General features: G+C 38.9%; 2 protein-coding genes across 51 annotated transcripts in view; both read right to left on the bottom strand.

Annotated features, from left to right (window-relative positions):
• Dscam1 (Down syndrome cell adhesion molecule 1) overlaps nucleotides 1–3,184 on the bottom strand; it is a gene marked incomplete in the record, with an annotated part of 80,655 nt that extends 77,471 nt beyond the window's left edge. For all 50 annotated transcript variants that reach the window (XM_074093076.1, XM_074093126.1, XM_074093092.1 and 47 more), the window contains 1 exon segment: nucleotides 3,070–3,184.
• A 615-nt stretch (nucleotides 3,185–3,799) lies between these two features.
• Glyp (glycogen phosphorylase) lies at nucleotides 3,800–22,501 on the bottom strand. Its single transcript, XM_074093075.1, has 9 exons — nucleotides 21,954–22,501; nucleotides 20,886–21,117; nucleotides 13,584–13,768; nucleotides 10,933–11,044; nucleotides 9,387–9,546; nucleotides 7,946–8,903; nucleotides 7,173–7,459; nucleotides 6,439–6,640; nucleotides 3,800–6,108 (listed from the first exon to the last, which is right to left on the bottom strand). The coding sequence occupies exons 1-9, from the start codon at nucleotides 22,191–22,193 to the stop codon at nucleotides 5,959–5,961; spliced, it is 2,526 nt and encodes an 841-aa protein (XP_073949176.1). The 5' UTR covers nucleotides 22,194–22,501; the 3' UTR covers nucleotides 3,800–5,958.
• Nucleotides 22,502–23,120: the final 619 nt, after the last annotated feature.

Genomic DNA, 23,120 nt, shown 5'->3' on the forward strand with positions numbered 1-23,120 from the left:
AATAAATGGTAGGTACCTATACAAGAGCGAAGTCGGGGGAAGGAGTTTTTTTTTTATAAAAACCGGCCAAGAGCGTGTCGGACACTCCCGAAACAGGGTTCCGTAGCCATTACGAAAATAATAAGTAATATTTTTCTAAGGATTTCGTATTTTGTACCTACGGAATATTCCAAGTTTATGTATATTTTACACTTTAGGCTGCTTAAACTACTAATAATTCTCAAGAAAGCAACCGTTATAGTTTTCCTTGTAAGTTTGATATACTTACTACCATCCTGAATTTTTTCAAATTTTTTCACCCACCGGTTTAGATTTTAGAGGGAGGGGGGACGCTCGATTTTAAAGAAAATTTGCACTTTAAACTTGAATATTTTGCAAACAAATCACTGAATCGAAAAATCGTTTTGGCACCCCCTAATGGCTTTAAAAGACCTATCCAACGATACCCTGCACTACAAGGTCAGATGAGAAAAAAAAATCACCCCACTTTACGTCTATGGGAGGTACTCTAAAAAAAAAGTTTTTGAATTTTTCATTGTACCATTTTGGCGGCATAGCTTGCATATATATATTCTTGCAAAATTACAGCTTTCTAGCATTGATAGTCTCTGAGCAACACAGACAGACACATGGCGAAACTATAAGGGTTCCGTTTTTGCCATTTTGGCTACGGAACTCTAAAAACAGGTAGGTCTGTAGGGTAAGGGCATTCTATATGAACGCACTCACCCCCATGCTTTTGGGTTTGTCAGGAATGGGGGAAAGGTCGTTACGCGAAGAGGGCGTGGGCGTGCCGGCCGAATTACAATCGACACGTTCCATCTTTACTCGGTCCGTTGTTGTTTTGCTATTTATAGTCAGTTATTTTTATAAAATTAATAAAATATTCATTTTTATTTTATTAGATTAAACAAAAATTAAATTAGGTACCTACAATTTCAAAAATCGTTATAAGGAAAGCCAGCGAACTGCGGCACTGATTCGCTCCCTAACTCAAAAACGCATTTGGAAGGTTCCACGAACGATTATAACGAAAAAGCTACAATCAGCAAGAAAGTATGACAAATTGAAAATGTATAAGTAGGCGGGTATCTACCGCAAACACACGACTGTTTCGTTTTACAAAAACCTTCCGCAAAGTGTGGCTCATTTCTTCAACAAACTTTGTAGGTACTAATAGCGATCGAAAATCGAAACGCTAGTAAACGGGATCTAATGTCTAAGTACCTGGGTACTCCGAAACACGAAACTTTCGTATTAAATAGTTTAAGTGTCAGAGCGACCGAACGAACGAACTTCGAGTTCGAATTTCTAAGTACCTGGGCAACCGAGTTTCGTTCGGGCTCAAACTCGAAACACTAAAAACACGTGTTTTCTCAGAAAGAAACCAAGCGAGATCGATTGTTCGCCCCTGAAACCTCCCATATAGCGAATCTCAACGAAATCGTTAGAGCCGTTTCCCAGGTTCCCGAAATAAATAAATATGTTTTTTTTTCTACTGAATAGCAAACGAGCAAGGTCTCCTGATGGTAAGAAATCACCACCGTCCATAGACACCTGCAACACCAGGGGATTGCAGATGCGTTGCCAACCTAGAGGCCTAAGATGGGATACCTCAAGTGCCAGTAATTTCACCGGCTGCTACTCTACACGCCGAAACACAACAGTGTAAGCACTGCTGCTTCACGGCAGGATAAGCGATCAAGATGGTGGTAGCAATCCGGGCGGACCTCGCACAAGGTTCTACCACCTGCACACCTCTTATATAAGTATTATCCTCGCTAAAAGGTATAAGACAAGATAATTGATACAAAAACAAAGCTAAGACTGGACTGGAGTGTAGACTGGTTTTCTAAACATAGGCCCCGAGTCCCCATTCTTTATCTCGTCCATCCCATCTACCTAGGACTTAGTCTTGTTAGCATAAACATATCCAGAGCACAACTTGCCTGTAGAGGTATATATTTTATCTAAGTTGTTATAACGCCGTAGCGAAAGTTCAGCGAGCCCGACTTCTAAATAAGATTGTTTATTTATGTAGTCACGTTAGATACCTATAGTCCAGTATCTAAATCACCGGCGTACTATCAAGGCGTGGCTGATTAAATCGTACTGAATAATTTCAATTTTAGATTTACGCATGGAACTTTGTTTTTGGGTAGTGGTAAGGAACAAAATATATTATGGCAACCAGGGCTCAAATAGAAGCATCATTTCTAACTTTTTATTTTAAAGTACTGTATAATTGAGTGTTGTTTATTGTTTTATTCAAATCATCGAAGACTTTGATAAGGTATCACGTAATCGTCAATTCTCTTTCAATAAAGAAAGTAACTATTTTTTAGATTTCTATTCAAGGATAGGTATAACATGTAATTTATCCACAAAATATTTAACTTTAAAAATACTTAATAATAATCTGAATCACAACAGTTTGTAGAACTTCGCTGCACGCGGCCTGTCAAGGATTTCTTGAATGAATGATTCACCTTCATAGGTAAGCAAGTGTACAAATACTAATTTACCCAGGTCACTGATTTATTATAAAACTATTAACAAGTTTCTTTATTAAAACAATATTCTTAGACATATCTTAGCAGGAGGTAGGTATACGATTTAAGAATCGATAAATTGCGAAATTGAACGGACTGTGGCCGCAGTCCCAATCTCCTCCACCCACTGGCCGAAGTGGCCGATTTGATTGTCGCAGTTTGTCCAATTTCAGTTAGTTTATAGCTTGATTTAGCACTTGTTCCAGTTAGGAACTAAAATGTCTTGACTGCGAATATGAAGGCTCATTCCGTGGTCTGAGCACGAGTCGAGTTGGTTTTTCATCACGGTTTTTAAAACATACAATTTTCTGTTTACGAATAAGTACTTCTAAGATTTATTGAGTGTCTAATCGTGAATTTTATAACAAGACTGATAAAGCTATTCTGCAAGGCACGGACAAGACAACATCTTTATCGATCGAGTTCGCGCGTTGGCCCGGCCGGCATTACTTGCGGAAATACTTTAGTCACTTAAAACTAGTTCGGATGACAATTTAGGGCATGTTCGTGGTCATACCTGTACTTAGGAGAGTGGTGTACCACCGGAGCGCACACAACACTTGAGATCACAACACACGCGAGATGACGGCGGCGACAACCGACCCGTCCGAACAACCGACGCGGAGTGAGTCGAGTAGGTATTTGCAACATTCAACGGCCAATGACACCCGAGTAGAAAGGGAGACAATACGTCGTGCCACTCGCTCGCACAGTTAAAGTCCTAGCATAGTGCGTTTCCCGCGGGTAAGGAGCATCTACCCCTTTCCAATTCACTAGTGTGAAAGAGACGTATGTTTCGTGACAGCAACTACTATTTGCGTGCTAGACGGGCCAATATCAAGGGAAATCCGATCCTTGCCGAATCTTCGCGAATTTGACCGATGCTAGCTGATATGCGCGCGCAGGATTCAAGCAGGATTCTGGTTCGTAATTTGACCTTGCGTGCCATTTAGCGGAGATAAATAAAGCGAACGGTTGCCCCCGTTAGAATTACACTGCGGGACTACTACGAAATTCGAAAATCGAAGTCCGTATCATACCGTCCTTCTCACCATCGTATTAAATAAAAAAAGGGTCAGCGAGACGCCAAGATACGAAGTTCGAATTTTGTACTTCGTAGTATATAGGGCCTGGTCATACATTATGGCAGCCGGTAAGGAACTTGCCTCCTTCACTTCATGCTTCTTTCAGATTCGGAATAATTGTTAAGAAATTTAGACACAGTTTATCATAAATAAATAAAAACATTTCAATGTTAATAGTTTAATAAAAATAAAATTGCAGTAATATAACAGCACAAGTAACAAACTACATATTATGGCAGTATTTTCATAAATATACTACTTTAAAAAACTATCTGAACTGATAAAATAAAAAAATTCTTAAAATATTATTATGACCTTTATTGGTTAAAAATTAGTTCAGTATTGACACTGTCAATCAAAATTCATCTTGAAAATATGTAGATACGATATTTGTTGCGCTATACAGTTCAATAATTGAAACAAAAAACTATCATTTAAAAAAAAGAGGATATTAGGAACCAGATCGACTTTTAAAATATTTTTTTTTACAGTTATGGCACAAAAATAAATCCGCAAAACTCTACGCCTACATATACAGTAATATAAAAAAACATCCAAACACAGATTTAATTTAATTTAACTTTTTCTTACTATTTAAACAGTAGAATGTCAATGTCATATTTTTATATAAACCTTGATTGACTATAATCTCATATTTTCTTATAATTATCTTTACCTTCCATTGCCCAATTACACCAGACTCATCAAATAGCTACCTAATTATCATTGCAAAATGATCGAGTGAATCACAAGCATAAATTTTCAACTACACCTAATAGAGACATAGATATAGTTAGGATTAGGACTAGGGGTATTTAGTACGCCTTGTACTAAACACCTTGTATTCAGTTGTCCTTTACATAAAAAAGCCTTATAATTCACTATTGTCTAGATTATATGCCCTTGAACAACTAAGCACGAGGTTAACAAAAGTATACTTGAAGATTTGTTATAAACAACTTTTGACAGGTCAACAGATTTTAACAGAGAACAAATGCCCATAACAAGACAAGCAACCATAACATAACAGGATGGAGCGACGACCTGGTTAAGATCGCGGGATCGCGGTGGATGCGGAAAGCACAAGACCGGTCTGAGCGGAGAGCCTTGGGGGAGGCCTATGTCCAGCAGTGGACGTCTATCGGCTGACATGATGATGATGATGATGATGAAATGCCCGTAATGATTCCATTAAAAGTTAGGGAAGGAAGGATGGCCTCAACATCTTTAGGTTTCTGGTTGATTCAAGATTGATCAGCCAATAGATTTTCTGTTGTACGATTTCAGTTACTACAACTTTTCGGTAAGGTTAAAAAAAGCATCATCAACACCTAGAGTGGATGATTCCATCAATAAGCCATAGCTCATTCTATAACCCCAAATCGTTTTAGGCTAACAATTACAGCTGTCAAAAAAAAACAACCAATCTCCGAGTACAACCACATTTTTTTCTAAACGTGCGTCACACACTTACAGAAGCACAGTTCTTAAAAAGTATTTCACATTTTACACTATGGTCATATAACCCAAAGTAACATCTTTAGTCAAGCATAAATCAGCCAAGTTAACAGTCGTCTGTCTTTATCTGTCACCTTGACTTTCGACTTTTCTAGATGCAGGCAAAACATAGGGTTTTATGAATAAAGAAGTAAGTCGTGCGGGCAGCCTTGGATTCAGTTTAAAGGCCAATATAGTTATAAAATTTGAAGATTAAAAAAGCATCAACCACTTGGAACACAGCTCCCTTGAATGGAAAAACCAACTGTCTTCATTGTTATGTCCTTCGGTGAGAGGTTGTCATAAGGTTGGCTTCGTTTTAAGTGGTGTCTGCTATTGCTGGCACAGTTTAAACCAAGGCTAAGTCTAATGCGCGAACGCTCGCAATCGTATTCACTTCCTCCCTACTAAACGGTATAAAGGTAGAGCGCAAGTTGATCGTGTTAGCCGGTAATAAACCATACGAAACGGATGATTGGAGAGTTAGGTTGTGACAGAGGTAAACAATACAATCGTATGGTTATTTGGCTGTCGCTCAACGCTTTGAACTATTTTAGATGTCCAACTTTTTGAACTTCACCCATTAGATGGTAGTAAGAGATTGTGGATGTGAGCCCCCGAATATGGTATATTTATGTAGCTTACAAACGTGTTGAATTTGCTAGTACGCAGCTTCTTGCATAAAGATACATTACACAAACTCTCGTGTGCAATTCACGTTCAAAAGAGCATCTGCTTTCGCTTCTCTCATGCGCGCTGAGTTTGCAAGGACGCGTTTTTGTAGACGACATGGTGGTTTATACTGTGCTCTGTTGCTGTTTGGCTTAAGCGGTCTCCTGAGGCGCAGGCAGCTTCTCCCACGAGGGTTCCACGCCCCAGATCTCCCGCGCGTACTCCGCGATGGTGCGGTCCGATGAGAACTTGCCGGATGATGCGATGTTCATGATCACCATCTCGGCCCATTTGCTCTGGTCCTACAGGACATAAAGGATACAATTAGTTAATAGGTATTTAACATTTTGTCAACTTTACGAGTACTACTAAGTAGTGTGACATAGCCGTAGGTTAGTTTATAATATTAGTATAGGTAGTGCCACGAGAGTTGAAGTGAATGATTACACACACACAGCTACAACCATGTCACGTAATAACAGCAGGATTTTGACGTTTACTCATTCATTTCATTCATTCTCCTTTTGTGCAATCAGTTCTTTTTGTAGCTGTGTGTGTAATGATTGACTTCAACTCTCGTGGCACTGCCTATAGGCTATAGGAAGCAGGACAATACAGGCAGTGGCACGGACCTGGTAAGTGTCGGAGACGCGCTGCTGCGCCTCCAGATAGGCGTCGAAGTCGGCCAGGTGCAGGAACCGGTCGTGATGCAGCAGCACGTCGGCGACGCTCGCGAAGCGGCTCGGCTCGCCCGGGGAGAAGAACCCGCTGCGGATCTGCTCGATGCACTGACGCAGCTCCGAGTTGGCTTCGTAGTACTCGTACGCGTTGTACCTGGGGGAAACATATAACAAGTTTTTTTGGTAAACATTTCATTTTTAATTCAAGTTTTTTTGCTGACTGTACTTTTTGTTCACTGTACTTGTATTGTCACCCAAACTACATTTGAATAACAAATTTTAAGTCGATGCCATTAACCGTTGAAGAGTTCCGTCCTGTGGAGACGGTCCTGGCCGGACTAGCAGGATGTCACTATCAAATTATTGTATTGTCACCAGATTTACATAAGTTTACCAAATTCCAAGTCGGTCGGACTACTGGAAATGGGTTAAATTTAACTTGTAAGATTAGACTCAAATAAATAAACAAATAAACGAACAGGGCAAGTTAAATAAAAGCTTGTAAAAATAAATAAACATCATGGGACAATTGACACCAATTGACCTAGTTCCATACTAAGCAAAGCTTTATTTTACATGACACTTTTTATACTACCAGCGCTTTCGGATAGACCTTATGTATTTTTGGAATAATTATATATTTTTTTTGGAATCAAGCCTAGTCGCAAAACCTTATTTCAACTCACCCTCGCTTATGCAAAGCCTCAACATCATCCACCCTCATGCCGAATATGAACAGATTCTCCTCTCCCGCCTCCTCTGCCATCTCCACGTTGGCTCCGTCCATGGTCCCAATAGTCAGGGCCCCGTTCAGCATGAACTTCATGTTGCCAGTTCCCGAGGCCTCAGTGCCGGCGGTGGAGATTTGCTCGCTCAAATCCGCTGCCGGGATGATTCTCTCGGCGAGGGTCACTCGGTAGTTCTCCAGATAGATCAGCTTCAGTTTGTCCCCGACGTCAGGGTCGTTGTTTACCTGTTGAAAGATGATTTTAGATAATTGGATCAGGCGTTAGTTTGTAGTGGTCTATATCCGTGACATGTCTATTTATGGTTGCGGAGTAGCAAACAATGACTTCTATTTCATGGATTATAACTTATATAAAATGTTCACCCTTTATCTTCAATGAATCTGGTACTTATTTTCAAATTGAAATAGGAGCAAACGGGACAAAATCCTATATCCTCTCAAACAAAAAAAAAATATCCAAACGGGTTCCCAAATGACGGAGTTCCGATGTCAATGTAACAAACATAAAAAGAAAGAACTGACATATTTTTTCCATAAAAAGTAGTTACTTAGTTGCGAGCAGCAGGGGTGCATATTAAATCCATCCGTATTTGACTTGCGTGAGAACTACAGCTCAAGCTTTCTCATTATTCGAATAGATCTATTACCAACAGTAGAACGTTTAGGCTGGAGATGACGATGATGAATTATAAATTAGGAGCAGGTGCTTACCGTATTGCCAACAGCGCAAGCCAGCGCGATCAGCTGTTTGGCGATAAAGTACCCCGGGGCAGCCTTGCCTCCGATCATCACCGTCCGCGGGGTCACCACGGCGTTGGGGTCACGCTTGATGCGGTTATACAGCGTGATCACGTGCAGAATGTTCAACAGCTGACGCTTGTACTCGTGAATCCTCTTCACTTGCACGTCAAACATCGACGCGGGGTTAATCTTCACACCAGTATCACGCTCTATAAGAGAAGCCAAACGAAGCTTGTTCTCCTGCTTGACCTTCATAACCGCCCGCTGAAAACCAGGGTCTTTGGCCCAGCGTTTCAATCCTTGCAGCTTTTCTAAGTGGACGGTCCAGTCCTCTCCGATTTTGTCGCAAATCAGGTCAGACAAGCCAGGGTTGCAGAGCAGCAGCCAACGGCGTGGCGTGATCCCGTTCGTTTTGTTCTGGAATTTTTCCGGACACATCTCGTAGAAGTCGCGGAAGAGCGTCGCTTTGAGGATCTCGGAGTGAATGGCGGCCACACCGTTCACGGCGTGAGCTCCCACCACGCAAAGATTAGCCATGTTTACACGTTTTTCGCCTTCTTCCTCGATCAGAGACATGCGGCGCATGCGATCAAAATCGCCAGGGTACCGTTTCTCCACCTCTTTCAGGTGAAGGAAGTTGATATGGTAGATTAGTTCCATGTGCCTGGGGAGGCAATTCTCCAGCATGGAGCAAGGCCATCGCTCCAAAGCTTCAGGGAGTACAGTATGGTTAGTATAGGCGCAGCATTTCTGGACTATTGGCCAGGCTTCGTCGAAAGGGACATTCTCCACGTCGATGAGGATGCGGAGAAGTTCCGGGATGGCCAGCGCGGGGTGGGTGTCGTTCAGCTGGATGGCCACCTTGTCCGGGAGGCAGTCGAAGGTGGTGCGGACAGCTTCGCGGGACCCGAACTTGGATGACTTGTACCTGAATATGAGGTATTGCGTGAATTATTTCGTTTATCTTACATTTTTCAGGTGGTAGGACCTTGTGCAAGGTCCGCCCGAATTGCTACCACCATCTTGCTCGCTAATACTGCCGTGAAGCAGCAGTGCTTGCACTGTTGTGTTTCGGCGTGGAGAGTAAGACAGCCGGTGAAATTACTCGCACGTGAGGTATCCCATCTTAGACCTCTAGGTTGGCAACGCGTCTGCAATACCCCTGGTGTTGCAGATGTTTATGGGCGGTGGTGATCTCTTACCATCAGGAGACCCACTTGCTCGTTTGCCATCCAGTCGAATAAACAAAAAACTGCGGGCTAATTCGGCTAACGCGCGGGTTGCAACAGCCGCCGAGTCGCGTTATCGACTAAACTAAACTCGATTTAAGACGTAAGTTAATCGAGTTTATTTCATTAAATATAAGTATTGTGCTCTCTATTTGAGTTTTATTAGGCACGTAGAGTCTTACCGGCGTACAATATCCTGCAGCGTGGCAGCGCACATGAAGTATTCCTGACGCAGGCGCAATTCCTTGCCCTCGAAGAAGTTATCATTAGGGTACAGCACGCGGGTGATGTTCTCTGCCACGTTGCGGTCCAACACCGCCTGGATGTAGTCGCCGGAGTTGACTGGTGAGGGATTACAGACATTAGTTATATTAATAAGTTTCATATTTTTTTAATGAACCAAAAACAATCACTTTGCTCATCCGCGACCTTACGATTAATTATGAATGATTAAAGTTAAACGTTCAAGACTCGAGAACGTTTCGTATTTTTGTGCCCCGACCGGGGATCGAACGGTGCAAAAATTTATTTTACCCATAGTAGGTACAATTTTAGTTTTTCTTTTCGAATTGAAACGACTTAAAGGCCAAAGACACTAGGAAGGAACTAGTAATAGCAAGGGCTTTTATTAACTTGCTTTTAGTTTTTAAATTTTATATGAGGTACTTTATAAGAGGTGGGGGCGTGTAATAGTAGATTATTGTCGTGGCCTGGAAGTAGCCAATTGCTGGCTGAGTATGAGTATTAAACGGACGAGCTTGCGAGTCCGTTTAACTAATACGAAGCCAGCAATTGCTATTCCAGCCGAGACTAATATAAAGCTTTTCTCAAAAATGATGAATAATTCTGAAATAGACTAAACTTTTTCTCAAAATATATCATAACATTTAATTTTATTCCAATTATTTTTCTTATGCTTTCCCGCCTTTTTTCATTAAAAATAAACTGCAGCTGTATTTTTCCACCGAAAACACCACAAGCTGTTTCAGACCCAATAAAAAAAGTCCGAAGTTCCAACAAAATATCTGATACCGCCCATTAGATTTGGCTGTATACGACTTGTGCCAACATTTCCATGGCCTTTTTAACTTTAAAAAAAAGTTGTGACTGATTGCAGGCACGCTAATTTATTATTGTCGAGCTAGCGCGCCTGCAATCTTTTTAACTTTTTAATTTTTCGCTGACCATAAACTATGCACTTCACTTTTTCTAATATGTAAAGAATAATGTCAACTTTTAGGGACATTTTTGAGAAAAATCCATTATGGACGACTATTGCGTGTGAATTCGCCGCTAGAGGCGCTAGTGTAGCGTGAGGTCACCGAAATGTCAAATCTCATAGTTTTTGAGTGAGCTACGCGGGTTTATTTATAATTAGAATAATTTTGAGAATATTTTGCATTAGCTGAAATAATTGATGGCAATTATGCGTTATGGGGCAATGAATGTCTGTGTTTTGAGACAGTTTTGTCTTTCGGAAACTTTTGTCCTCCCTTTTTTCCGAACAAAACGGGACTACGCAACACTGTGGTTGCTCAATATTTTCATGGTACGGTTTTAATGTGTATTAATATGATTTTAATCTAAACTTTGTTTTCACGCCCGTAATAACAGACTTTGAAAGCCACACTTAAAAACCTCACGCAACAGTGGCGCTATCTAGAAAGACAAAAAACGATAGCCCTCATTAATCATTATCCCGTGATATTAAATTAGTGTAGTACTAACAGAACTTGAGGTTGAAGTCGATGGGGCTCTTCGCAGACCACAGCCGCAGCGTGTTGACCACGTTGTTCTGGTAGCCGGGGATCGGGTTGTCGTAAGGCATCGCGAACACCACCTACAATAAACAAATAGGGATGCATCAAACACTAATTATCTCTTAACAGTAGATAGTACACCAAGGGGATAAAGCACTGTTATTATGTCACGGGCGCGATATTGAATCCTGAGCGTAACGAAAGACTCCATATTTAACTCCCGAGCGCAGCAAAGAGGGTGTTGTGAGTTCATTCCCAAGCGAAGCGAGGGAATTAAGATGGAGTCCGGTGAGCAGTGAAGGATTTAAGCGCGCCCAAGGCAAAATCAGTTTTATCCCCAAAGAGTATATTCTACTTTTCTCACCTTTTGCGAGACAATAAAAACCAAGGCTACTAGAAAAAGTATCTATCTATCTAATACCTTTAAACGAGCAATCCTTGTATATATCTATATAATATAATAATCAGAATTTCGGAAACGGCTCCAATGATTTCGATGAAATTTGGTATGCGAGGGTTTTCGGGGATGACAAATCGATCTAGCTTGGTCTTATCTCTGGGAATCTCGAACATTTAAAAAAATAGAAAAAACCTTCACGACTCGGTTACTCAAGCAATGAACAAGTAAAAAAATCCCTGCATATTCCGTACAAATATAACAAAGAAAGAGATTATACTCATAAACAGATGGGTCCACATATTACTTGTATAAAAATAGCGTGATAAGTCCCGTATATATGGTATTTTGACTATGGGTCCACATTTGTATTATTTTACAGTATCATATTTAGTGTCGCGTACGAGTATTACTTTAGTTTGGACGCGAAATGTATCAGTCGTACTCGAACGTACCTCTACAAAGGACGCAGAGGCGCTACTAGATCTAAAAGGATAATTTGTTTTCGCTCCACCAATATCGCATCTTGCTCGTACAATTTCTTTTTTTTATTTCTAGTTTTGAAGTTACTTAAGAAAATATTTCATTATTTATAAATGACGCAAAGGCGGAAGCTCTAAAAGCATGAACTGTTTTCTTTGCACCAATCTCGTATCTTTCTCGATTGGTTCAAACGGCTACATTTATCTATTCCCTTGTTAAATCCGGGCCGGTCAGTTGGCCAGTAATTTTTACTAAGTTTACTGACCGACCGATGAGGCAAGAGCTATTATTTAACAGTTCGATATATCTTGCCTTGAGCCAAGAGCTATGCGGGGTAAACTATGCGTTAATTGGCATTTTAATTTCAGTTAAATATTTGCTCACAATTTTCGACTTATCTTCATCATTGTCAACAAGAGTGAAGATTGGACCGGTGTCAACAAAATGATAGTTTGCTCTACGTTCTTTCATGCCGCATAAACCGGATTTCATACTCGGATGAACGAACAAATTGGGGAGAACATACATAACACATGGGGTAGCAATATGTGCTATAAAAATATGAGGTGTCATAAACTCATGCAAAAGTAAAATTGACTGTCTAATTGGCAAACAAAACCACCAGTTTTCCGTCTGCAGTAGCTTTGTATTCGATATGAGAACATAAATCGGTCTAGACGAGAATATTTGGCACGGACTAGTAATTATCATATTCTTACTCACTAGCTGCAGCTGTAAGTACTAACAATGCTTACCGGAAAATAGGGAAGTTCACGGTTAAATCATTTAAATAAATGAAAAGGTTGCATAACTGATTAAACAGATGAAATAAAATAATTATCTATAATTTTCACGAACAAAAACAGACATGTTATGTAAGAAACGATTTTCCTGGTTAGAGTACGTAAATATATCTAAAATTAAGCTATACAATTCGATTTCGATTTTGTTAATTATAACGTATTTATTATCCACATATAGTTATAGATATTTCGTGTCTACTTTGGAGAAGACATGTCAATATACAAAAATAATAATTATGTGCATTATAACTTCCTTTATTATGCAATAAACATAACTAAAGATATTCGAGAAATTATCTTCCAACTAACGCCAAAATACCCTACATTAAATTACCTAGGTACGTAAATAGGAATAATACCAATGAAGATGATGAGTCAATAATCAATAACAACTAATTATATACCCATAACTTCCGCTATTAGCGTTGCCACAAAACATAACAGCTGATAAGTTATCTCACTTAGTCAAAGAAATGGTTTTCATACTCGCATCACGACGGCATGACGCACTATCACCAAGCATCAGCATGCTGTGATAAAGGTCATTGGCTTCCAATGAAAATAAAAATAAAAATAATGAAAATAGCCGCGATCTGTTGTTCAGCGAGGATAACGTCGGATATCCAGTTTATGTTTAAGTACTGTATAAATCCCTTAAAGCTACGAATGCCAATTAAATCTCTTAGTAACTTACTTAATTATATGTTAGGTACTTACTTAATTTTATACCTACCTACTGGCTGTTTTTTCAATCAGTTCATCAGTTCAGTACTTATTAATCTACGGTCCTTTGTTTTGCTGGTGTGTGGTTTTATACTCTACCTGTTAGTTCATCGGGCTGTTATCAACAGAGAAGCGGCGAGCGTTTTACTGCTCATTGTGTGGTTGTATCACTCATTAGTGTTTGTATCACTTATTAGTGTTCGTATCACTAACCTGTGTGTCAACCCACTTCTTCCCCTGCGGCGTTTCGACGACGCGCCCGTAGAAGTTGACAGGCAGCATGTACTCGGGCCGCGCCTTCTCCCACGGGTTGCCATAACGGAGCCAGTCGTCGGGCTCCTCTTGCTGCTCGCCGTTCTCAATCTTCTGCGCAAAGATGCCGTACTCGTACCTTATACCTGGTAATAATAAATAAATAATTATAGTTAATCCTCCTGCGGCCCAAGTAAAATTTTAGTTTTATGAACTTGAAACTTTGTCACTTGATAGAGCTCGATGTCAAATGACAATAAGTCGTAGATAAAGGACGAGGTTATTAAAAAAAAATACAACTTTTTTAACCGACCATTTTTCGACAATTGTACTCCATGACATCCAAAATATGTAGAGATATGTCCATAGCAAGAAAAGCTATTAACTTGGTTGAAATTTGGGTTAATTATATAATATTTTGGATAACTACGGTCTGTACAATGATGATCGTATGTTTATATGAATACAAAACTAGAAAAAATACAGCATGTAAATAAATAATCAACATAAGTTAAACTCACATCAATATACTTAAGTGTATGAAACTGAGTTCAGTTTAGGTTCGACGTTATAAAGGGTGCCGCGACCGCGAGCCTGCTTCTGCTGGCTCTCCTTAAAGAGACTGTCGTCGAATGTAGGGTCTACCACAGCTAATTTAAAATATTTGAATAAAATCAAAATCAGTATATACCATGTACATGAATTAACAATGTATACACTATACACTGCCAATGCAAACAAGGACAGCACTTATGTCATGGCTTCCAGCTCTCTATTATGAATAATAATATGATGATTTATGGTTGTCCTTTCTCAAAGTCATTCTCGGCTAACATTCACAACAAGCCTGCGCAACTGAGTCATTTCATTATTACCTATATTGTCTACTTACTGAATAAAGTGGAAAACAAAAACTATTGCATTGCAGTGGAGACTTGCACAACAAAAGATATATAATTTTTATTTTTTTATATATAAAACGAGGGGGCAAACGAGCAGACGGGTCACCTGATGGAGAGCGATCACCGTCGCCCATGGACACCCGCAACACGAGGGGAATCACAGGTGCGTTGCCGACCCTTTAAGGAATTGCTAGGCTCGTTTTTAAAGATCCCCAAGTTGTAACGCTCCGGGAATGTTGCCGCTGTAAGCTGATTCCAGATCGTCGTCGTGCGAGGAAAGAAGTTTCTTTTAAAACGCACGGTACTAGACTGCCAATCATCAAGATGGTGAGGATGGAAAGACAGACGGTTCCTCGAAGTGCGGTAGTGGAATTTAGCCGCAGGCAGCAATTCGAAAAGTTCGTCAGAACACTCCCCATGGTAGATGCGGTATAATATGCAGAGAGACGCCACATCCCTCCGCAAAGCCAAAGGATCGAGTAGGCCAGAGAGCGCCTGATTATCGACAAATCGAGCAGCTCTACGTTGGATGCGGTCAAATGGAAGAATTTGGTACTTGGGTGCCCCAGCCCAGAGATGAGAACAGTACTCCATATTGTTATGGTTAAACCACTTTACTGTTTTAAAACCCAAAAAAGTAAATAGGAAATAGCATTTATATTTAAATATAATGAAGGATAAACACATTTTAAAATGGAGACAAACATGTTTCGGGCTAATCCGTAGGTACTTATGTGGAAAAATGACTAGTGTTATGGAAAACGACCGTGAGTTATCCGGGTAATATATTTAGAGTTACCCACGGTGTTTGTCGGTAGCATTTGTTGCATTTTTAGTTTAAATTAAAAAAAAAACAGATATTGTAACATTTTACATCAGATTTGGAAAGTGACTATCAGTGGTGCACCATCCCAGTCAAAACTTGACTAACACTGGGATGCCTAAATTTTTTATAGGTACTTATGAGTTGTTTGTTGCATCCAAATTCGTTTATAGTGTTACGGAGATGGGTCGAAGAGAAAAGTCGTAATTTTTAGGGTTCCGGAGCCAAAATGGCAAAAACGGAACCCTTATAGTTTCGCCATGGCTGTCTTTCTGTCTGTCCTGTCCGTTCCGTCCGCGGCTTTGCTCAGGGACTATCAATGCTAGAAAGCTGTAATTTTGCACGGATATATATGTAAACTATTCCGACAAAATGGTGCAATAAAAAATTTTAAAAAAACTTTTTAGGTACTAGTTCATAACTTAGTAACGGATATGGGGTTCAAGACGCGCAGTGATTTTAAACTCAGTTGAAAAAAAAACTTCTTCTAAACATTTTTTATATTTTATTTTAAACTTGCTTATAAATAGATTTAAGAGTAGAATAGCACCCCGCTTAGGCTATGGAAGAAATCTGTCCGGCATGAATACCCGTTTTTTTCTAACCTGCCGGTGGTCGTTTTACCACCTGAAAGCGTTTTCAGCCTAGTTACAGTCGCGTTAAGTGGAGACTCATTGAACCCTAGAGTGATGGTTACCACGTTTACAGGGCTCACTTCAAGGACAGAGTGCAGCTAAGTAGTGAGGGTTTGCAGGAATGGCGTCTGGAAATCGAGAAGCTGGTCTTGAAGTCAGAAAGGCGTACCTGTCCTCACAATCTCTAGCGGATGGCATGCTAGTGCAAGCATTTATAGATGGCATAAGAGACCGTGAAGTGAAGACAGCTGTGAGCCTCGGGTATCACAAGAACATAAAAGATGCACTCGCTCACGCTTTGGTTGTCGAGGCAGTTCGCATGGATTGTCGGTCTTACCGCGTCCGAGGTGTGACTGATAAAGCGAAACCTCGAAGCGGGCCTGCGTATTATGTTATGCGTGTGGGGAGGTAGGGCGTATGAGGTTTTCGTGCCTTAAGAAACAGGGGTGACGTGCAGATCCGTCGCATTGATTTTAGAGCTGCAGATGTAGTAACGCGGCAGGGAAACGAGTAAACGCCAGGACCGCGAGGCGGGTGCTGGACGGTAATGCGAGGACGGCCCCAAAAATCATGATCTCTCACACTCAAGATGGGAACAATTTAGTCATTGACGGGGAAAATTTGAGTTAACTTTAGATACTGGAGCCTCGCGCACGGTAATCAGGTACCAGCTTCTGAAGCCTTTTGGCGAGAGATACTCATTCTCACGAGGCAATATTGAACTCCTGACAGCTACTGGCCAGCACATAACCGTTCGAGGAGAGTTTGTCTTTACTTTCAAAATTGGTCTAAACTTCTACCGGCATAAGGTTGTGATTGCAGACTTAGTAGATGACTGACTGCATCGTTGGGTTACATTTCATGAAGAACCATAACTGCAAAATTGATTTAGAAAGCGGCATCTTTATATGCGGGTTAGAAGAAGTCGATCTAAAAGGTGAAATTTTAATGTCCAAAAGTGTACGATTTTCACAGAACGATTGCTTTATGAAAGCTCACAAGCACATCACAGTAGCGAACAACAACAGGTCGCATTACTTGAGAAATGTAAAGAAACCTTGTCGAAGGAAGAAATGGTAAAAGCAAGAGAACTGATACAGCAATTTTCCGAAACCTTCGCTATAAATGATGGAGATTTAGGGAGGACTGGCATAGTCCAACATAGAATTGCGACTGGAACGGAAACACCCATACGCCTCCGACCACGCAGAGTTCCTGTAGCGTGTAAATAGTGAAATACAGAAGATGGTCACTGAAATTGAACAAAATAGGATTATTGAGCCATCATCCAGCCCTTGGTGCTCTCCAGTGGTTTTGGTAAAAAAGAAGGATGGCAGTCTTAGATTCTGTGTGACTACCGCCGTTTAAACGATATCACAAAGAAGGACAGTACCCACTGCCGACGATTGATGACACTTTGGACACACTAAGCGGGGCAAAATGGTTTATGACGTTAGATCTAAATTATGGTTACTGGCAGGTGGAAATACGAAGAGAAATCAAAGCGACTAGTGAGTGAGATTACTAAGGATTATATTCAAGCGATAAAGTGTTTCAAGTGATTCATTAATATTCATTAAAATTAGTTTATCGTTATTAACAATTATCTATAAAACGAACCCTACGGCTCATCACTCTCTGGGTTGTCTTAGGTGATATAAAATAATAAACATGTTTAAAAACACGTGTAAAAACATGTTTACTCCCTGCTACTGCTATCTAAGTAGGTCTAGGTTTAAAGCACGTTTAAAGAAAGATTACTTTATTCTGTTTATGCTTATTTCCACAATATTTTTAATTTGGAACTTCAGATTATCCAAACACATAATAATGAATATAAATAGATACCAGTCATCTAAAAGAGTGTAAACAAATCCCAAACAGCTTTTCCCAGTGTTTTTCCTAACATTCATATTTGGAACCACAATAAATGCCTACAGATGTTCCTCGTCTATAATTAAGGTGTTATTTATTACACTATTCAATCTGTATAAACTATAATTTGTAACAGTTAGGAACCTAAATTGGTAGCTAATCATCACACTACACTAAACTGAATCCTAAATCGTACAGACGTTGCAGCCGTGAAAAAGTATCGTATTGGGATACTTTACTATTATTATTACTATTTATCAAAACAATAAAAGATACGCCTTGCCCTAGCGGTAACCGTGGGAACAATGGGCGTACTTAAAGGAAAGAAAAAAGAGAAAATGCTGGGTTAAAGAATACTTATTAAGTATTAAGAAAAAGTGACAAATATGAACATTTTTATAATAATTTTTAAAATTTCCAACAAGACCATAAATCCTCTCATCACGCAAGGACTTATTAAAATATTTTTTGTCACTTTTTTGTACAGTTAGAGCATTTCTCGACACATTTCGATTATGTGCAAATTGTGCAATATTACTTCTTTTTTGGTGGACAATGCGCCGCTTTCGAAACAGACGCCATCGTAGGACACGCTGCGCGTATGATTTGATGTCCGACTCGAATCTCTATCAAAACAAAACGCTGGCGGCGACTGAGAGCGAGTAACCTAGTCGTTCTAAATTGTAGCGCCGCGGTTACACTTACCTAGATCGTAACAATTTAGGAAGTAGACTGTCCAGGCAAATCTGTCAACGCATTTTTTACGAAACTGGTATCATTTTTGACTGTCAAAATTGACATATTTTCATTCTAGCTCGTCTTGTATAATTTTGATATTTGGGCGTTTTCAAAAAAAAGTGTAAATTTTTCCTTTTTTTTATTTTGGTAAAATATGGTTTTTCCTACTCAGAATAAAAAACACAATTGATTCCAATAGTTTAAAAAAAAGTCCCCAAAAAAAATTTTTTCGTACACAGTATGTGCGTGACAGACAACTGACTCATAAAATATTGTATGAAAAAATGGGGACATCTGAATCGATTGTGCTCTTGATTCTTAGTAGGAAAAACCATATTTTTCGAAAACTACAAAAAAGGTACACTTTTTTTTTAAAACGCCCATTTCTGCTTTGTGAAATAAATTGGATGAATTTTTAATGCGAAAAAAAACACGAGACTAGAAGGCAAACAAATTATTAACCTTGATGAAACATGTACATCAGCTATTTTAAATTTGACTTTATTCCTGTTCAAGTTAAAAAATAAACTCATTTGCAATCGTTTTTTGTTTAATACAACCTCCTACCATCCTCAAAATGCAAAATGTTACCTATAAGATTATGTTAGAATTAAAATATTATACTACGGCCATTAGTGTCACACTACACACAACACTAGGGCAGCCATAAGGCCTGTGAGTGCGAGCGAGAGGTACCTTTAAAATGATTTATGACTCAGTTCGCACGTTTGTAATGGCCGTAGTATAGAAGATATTTTAATGCCAATCTAGTCAAAATGGTCCAAAAATTGTTGCGTCTGGCTGGAATGTATTTAAATGGGCACACATTACTATATGAATGTTGATGCAGCTTGAAGAGTCCCCGAGTATAATTTAATATCTGGAAAATTTTAATAACATCTAAGTATCAACATTGTTTAATCAGTGTACAACAAGTGTTGTCAGCCTCATATTTTTTTTAAATTTACCTCGGTTTCTCGTGAACAGCTTTGGCTGGCCAGTCTAGAGAGATTGGAACCTCAATTTTAGCTAAATCGGATCCGATCTGTTCTAACTACAATTTCATCATCCTATTTCCTAATTAGTTTCTACAAATTGAATAGTGTAAAACACCTTTAGTCTGTTCAATTAAATTGGCGAGGCGCCAGCCGCGGGTTGTCGACCGCCTCAATTAGTTTATACTCTGAATGTCAACTATTTGGAGGCATTTTTATAAGATTAAAATAACTTTTCTCAAACATGCAATGAAATATTTATGTTGTGTTCCTTACAAATAGGCTTCCAAGTATACCGTTGTAGGCCTAGGCCTGTAAAACGACAGTCTTTTGTTTCAATGCAAAACATCATTTTTTTTGCAAGTATTTTTTTTTATTTTACCGTCCATATCTACATGTTGAATAGCATCTTGATTTTTATGCAATTATTTTAACGTTTTAAAAATCCATGTTAGAAAGAAACAAACACTATATAACATGGTAGTTATAATTTAAGTCTACCTAGTACAATTTTAGTTGTCTTACGAATAAAACATTGATTTTATTTTTTATTTTTTTCAGTGCATGTTTGAGAAAAGCACTACAATATACAAGCCTTGGCGTGAAAGAACTTGCCAGCCTCATATACTCGGCCTCCAAGCCTTTCTTACCTGGCCACTGCAATTAAGTTTTTTTTAATCTATTACTTTAATAAGGCTTAAGTACACCAAATGTGACTATGTCAGCCTCATGGGAAACCACATAGAACCAAATTAAACTCTGTCCTGCCCAGAGATAGTCTCTGTGTACAAGAGCATGTCCAATGAATTTATAAATCAACACTGCATCATAGTAATGTCATAGAATAAATAATAGTATATGTACTATTTATTCATAACACACTTCTAAACACTTTCACATGTAAGATAACTTTTGTAGGATTTAAAATTTTATATATATTATTTTTTTTAGTGTTAAATATTTTAAAGGTCATTGCTCCTATCATAGTGCGAAGAGAACTGAGGTGACATATATTTTATTTTAAGAAGAGATGTTATATACCTATTTTTTTTTCATTAAACAAATGGTTGACAAAAAAAATACAACATTAGGTACTGCAAATCAAATATAACAAAGAGAAAAGATTTGATTGTGCGCTCATTTGTAATGGATAAACTTAAAAACTGCTTGACAAATTTCATAAATTCTTTCACCTATAGAACACTAAATTATCAAAGAACCATAGGCTACTTTTTAATTCTGGGAAATACAAAGTATCTGGAGGATGCAAACAAAGTTAGTATGAAAAAACTTACCATATCCATAAGCAGCAAGGCCTAGAGTGGCCATTGAGTCCAAGAAGCAAGCAGCGAGTCTGCCCAAGCCTCCATTACCAAGGCCAGCATCTTCCTCAAGCTCTTCCAACTCTTCAATATCCAGGCCAAGCTGGTACAAGGCTTCGTCTACTGTACCCTGGATGCCCAGGTTGATCATGGTGTTTTGCAGTGAGCGGCCCATGTAGTATTCCAAGGAGAGGTAATACACACGCTGATGACAAATGTTTTTGTTATTTATTTGTAAAATAAACACTGTGTGTGTATGTGTTAAGACTAATGATGCTTTAAATTTAACATATTTTTTTTTTAAATAGAGTTACATACTTAGGGGCTGTTTCACCATCCATTGATTAGATTTATTTGACGGATAAATGTGATGCCGTCTCCGTCTATTCAAACAAAACAAATAGAGACGGCATCACATTTATCTGTGAAATAAATGTAATCAACGGATGGTGAAGTCTTTTTACTGTAAGGTGGTGGTACTGATGGTACCAAAATAAATCTTCTTTCTTTCTTTCTTTTTTACTTATTGAACATCATTCAGTCAAATCAGATTTTGAATATTATTGCATAGGTTTTAATGAAGTTATTATCAATCTCAACATTAGTTGAATTATTGAAAGTATAGATGAAGCTAACACTTAAAAAATAATTCAAGCTTTTATCTACCTACTACATACAACTGTTTAATCTTAAGGTCTTTAATTTTATCACAACAAAATAAATTGATTAAAGAGTCAAATCTTAATCCATTCAGGATTAAAAAGTGGGGGATAAACAAAACAATCTGGGGGCACGGAAGTGCCCCTGCCAAGTCGAGCAAAACAAAACAAAAGGCACGGCCGTACCATACTTTTCTCGAAGCCAAGGCTATTTTCAACATTAATATATCTGGGAATGGAATTTCAATCAAATATAATAGTACTGTTCTGTGACAAAATTTACCCTTTAGCATAAATTTTTACTAGAAAAATGCATTCCCTTTTGTTAAGTTCATGCTAGGAAATAGTTCTATAATTAAGTCGAAGAAAGAATCAGAAGTACCTTGGGGTCCTTTTCATAGTAGTGTTGTTGCGTGCGTATCCAGCGAAAAACGAGGTGATCGCGGACGGTGTGTGCCAGAGCAAAGTAGTAGTCCCTCGGGGTGGCCACATTGCGGTCCTTCACCAGCGTGTAGTGAATGTGACGGTTAAAAGACTTCTTCACCTCCGCAACATTCTCCACAGCGATGATCCCCCGCACAGAGATCTGCTTACGCTTATCCGAATCCGATTGAACGCTCATCTTGACTTGTCTTTATCTAAGCGAAATCCACCCGCGCTCGAGACGCGACGAAGACCCTGACTGAGCGACACTGAGCGAGTGAGACTGAAGGAACGAGCCCGCAGTATCGGTCACCTTGAGAAGGTCAAACCAAGTACCGAAGATGTTATGTTTCGGCCGCCCAGTTATTGACGTCGAAGTCGCCTTTCCTAATTCGAATTTTGTATGATCATGAATGATAATTAGAACCAGTTTTAATTAAATCTGGTTGTCGGTTGTAATATTTGGAAGTATTATGTGTTGTAAGCTGTTTTCATTCATTTCAAATTGGTAAATAAAATAAAATATTGAGTCGTTGCAAAAGCATAACTATTTCTACATTTAGATTCATTTCACTCGATCCAAAGTTTTCTCAAAAGATTTTCTTAACAGATTTTCAAATTTAAGCTCTATTATTATTAAACTATATCATTGAATTTTACTATTTATTAAATTAATTCTATTCAAAAATAAAATGTAGGGCTTCACTTAATACTTAATATAGTAAATCAGAGCTTGTTACTTATTACGTAAACTGAAACGTAGCGTGTGAATAGTTAAATGTCAGCTGACGTTTATAACGTCAAAAATGACAGATCAGCTGTGTTAAAACCAAATTGTTTGAGCCACTTTTAAAAAAGCGCGTCCGCATGACCGTTTTCAACAGTTTTGAGGGTCATTGTAAACAAAAGGGAATCCACAGGACTGTTACAGAAAAGCCGGACACGCCCAACATAGGGTGCCGTAGCCATTACGAAAAAAATAAGTAATATTTTTCTAAGGATTTCGTATTTTATACGGAATCTTCCAAGTTTAGGTATATTTTATACCTTAGGCTGCTATTTACTCATAAACTACTAATAATTCTAAAGCAAACTTAGCCGTTATAGATTTCCTTGAAACTTTGAT

The sequence above is a fragment of the Choristoneura fumiferana genome, chromosome 10, assembly GCF_025370935.1.
Source record: "Choristoneura fumiferana chromosome 10, NRCan_CFum_1, whole genome shotgun sequence".
In the NCBI taxonomy this organism is placed as follows: domain Eukaryota; kingdom Metazoa; phylum Arthropoda; class Insecta; order Lepidoptera; family Tortricidae; genus Choristoneura; species Choristoneura fumiferana.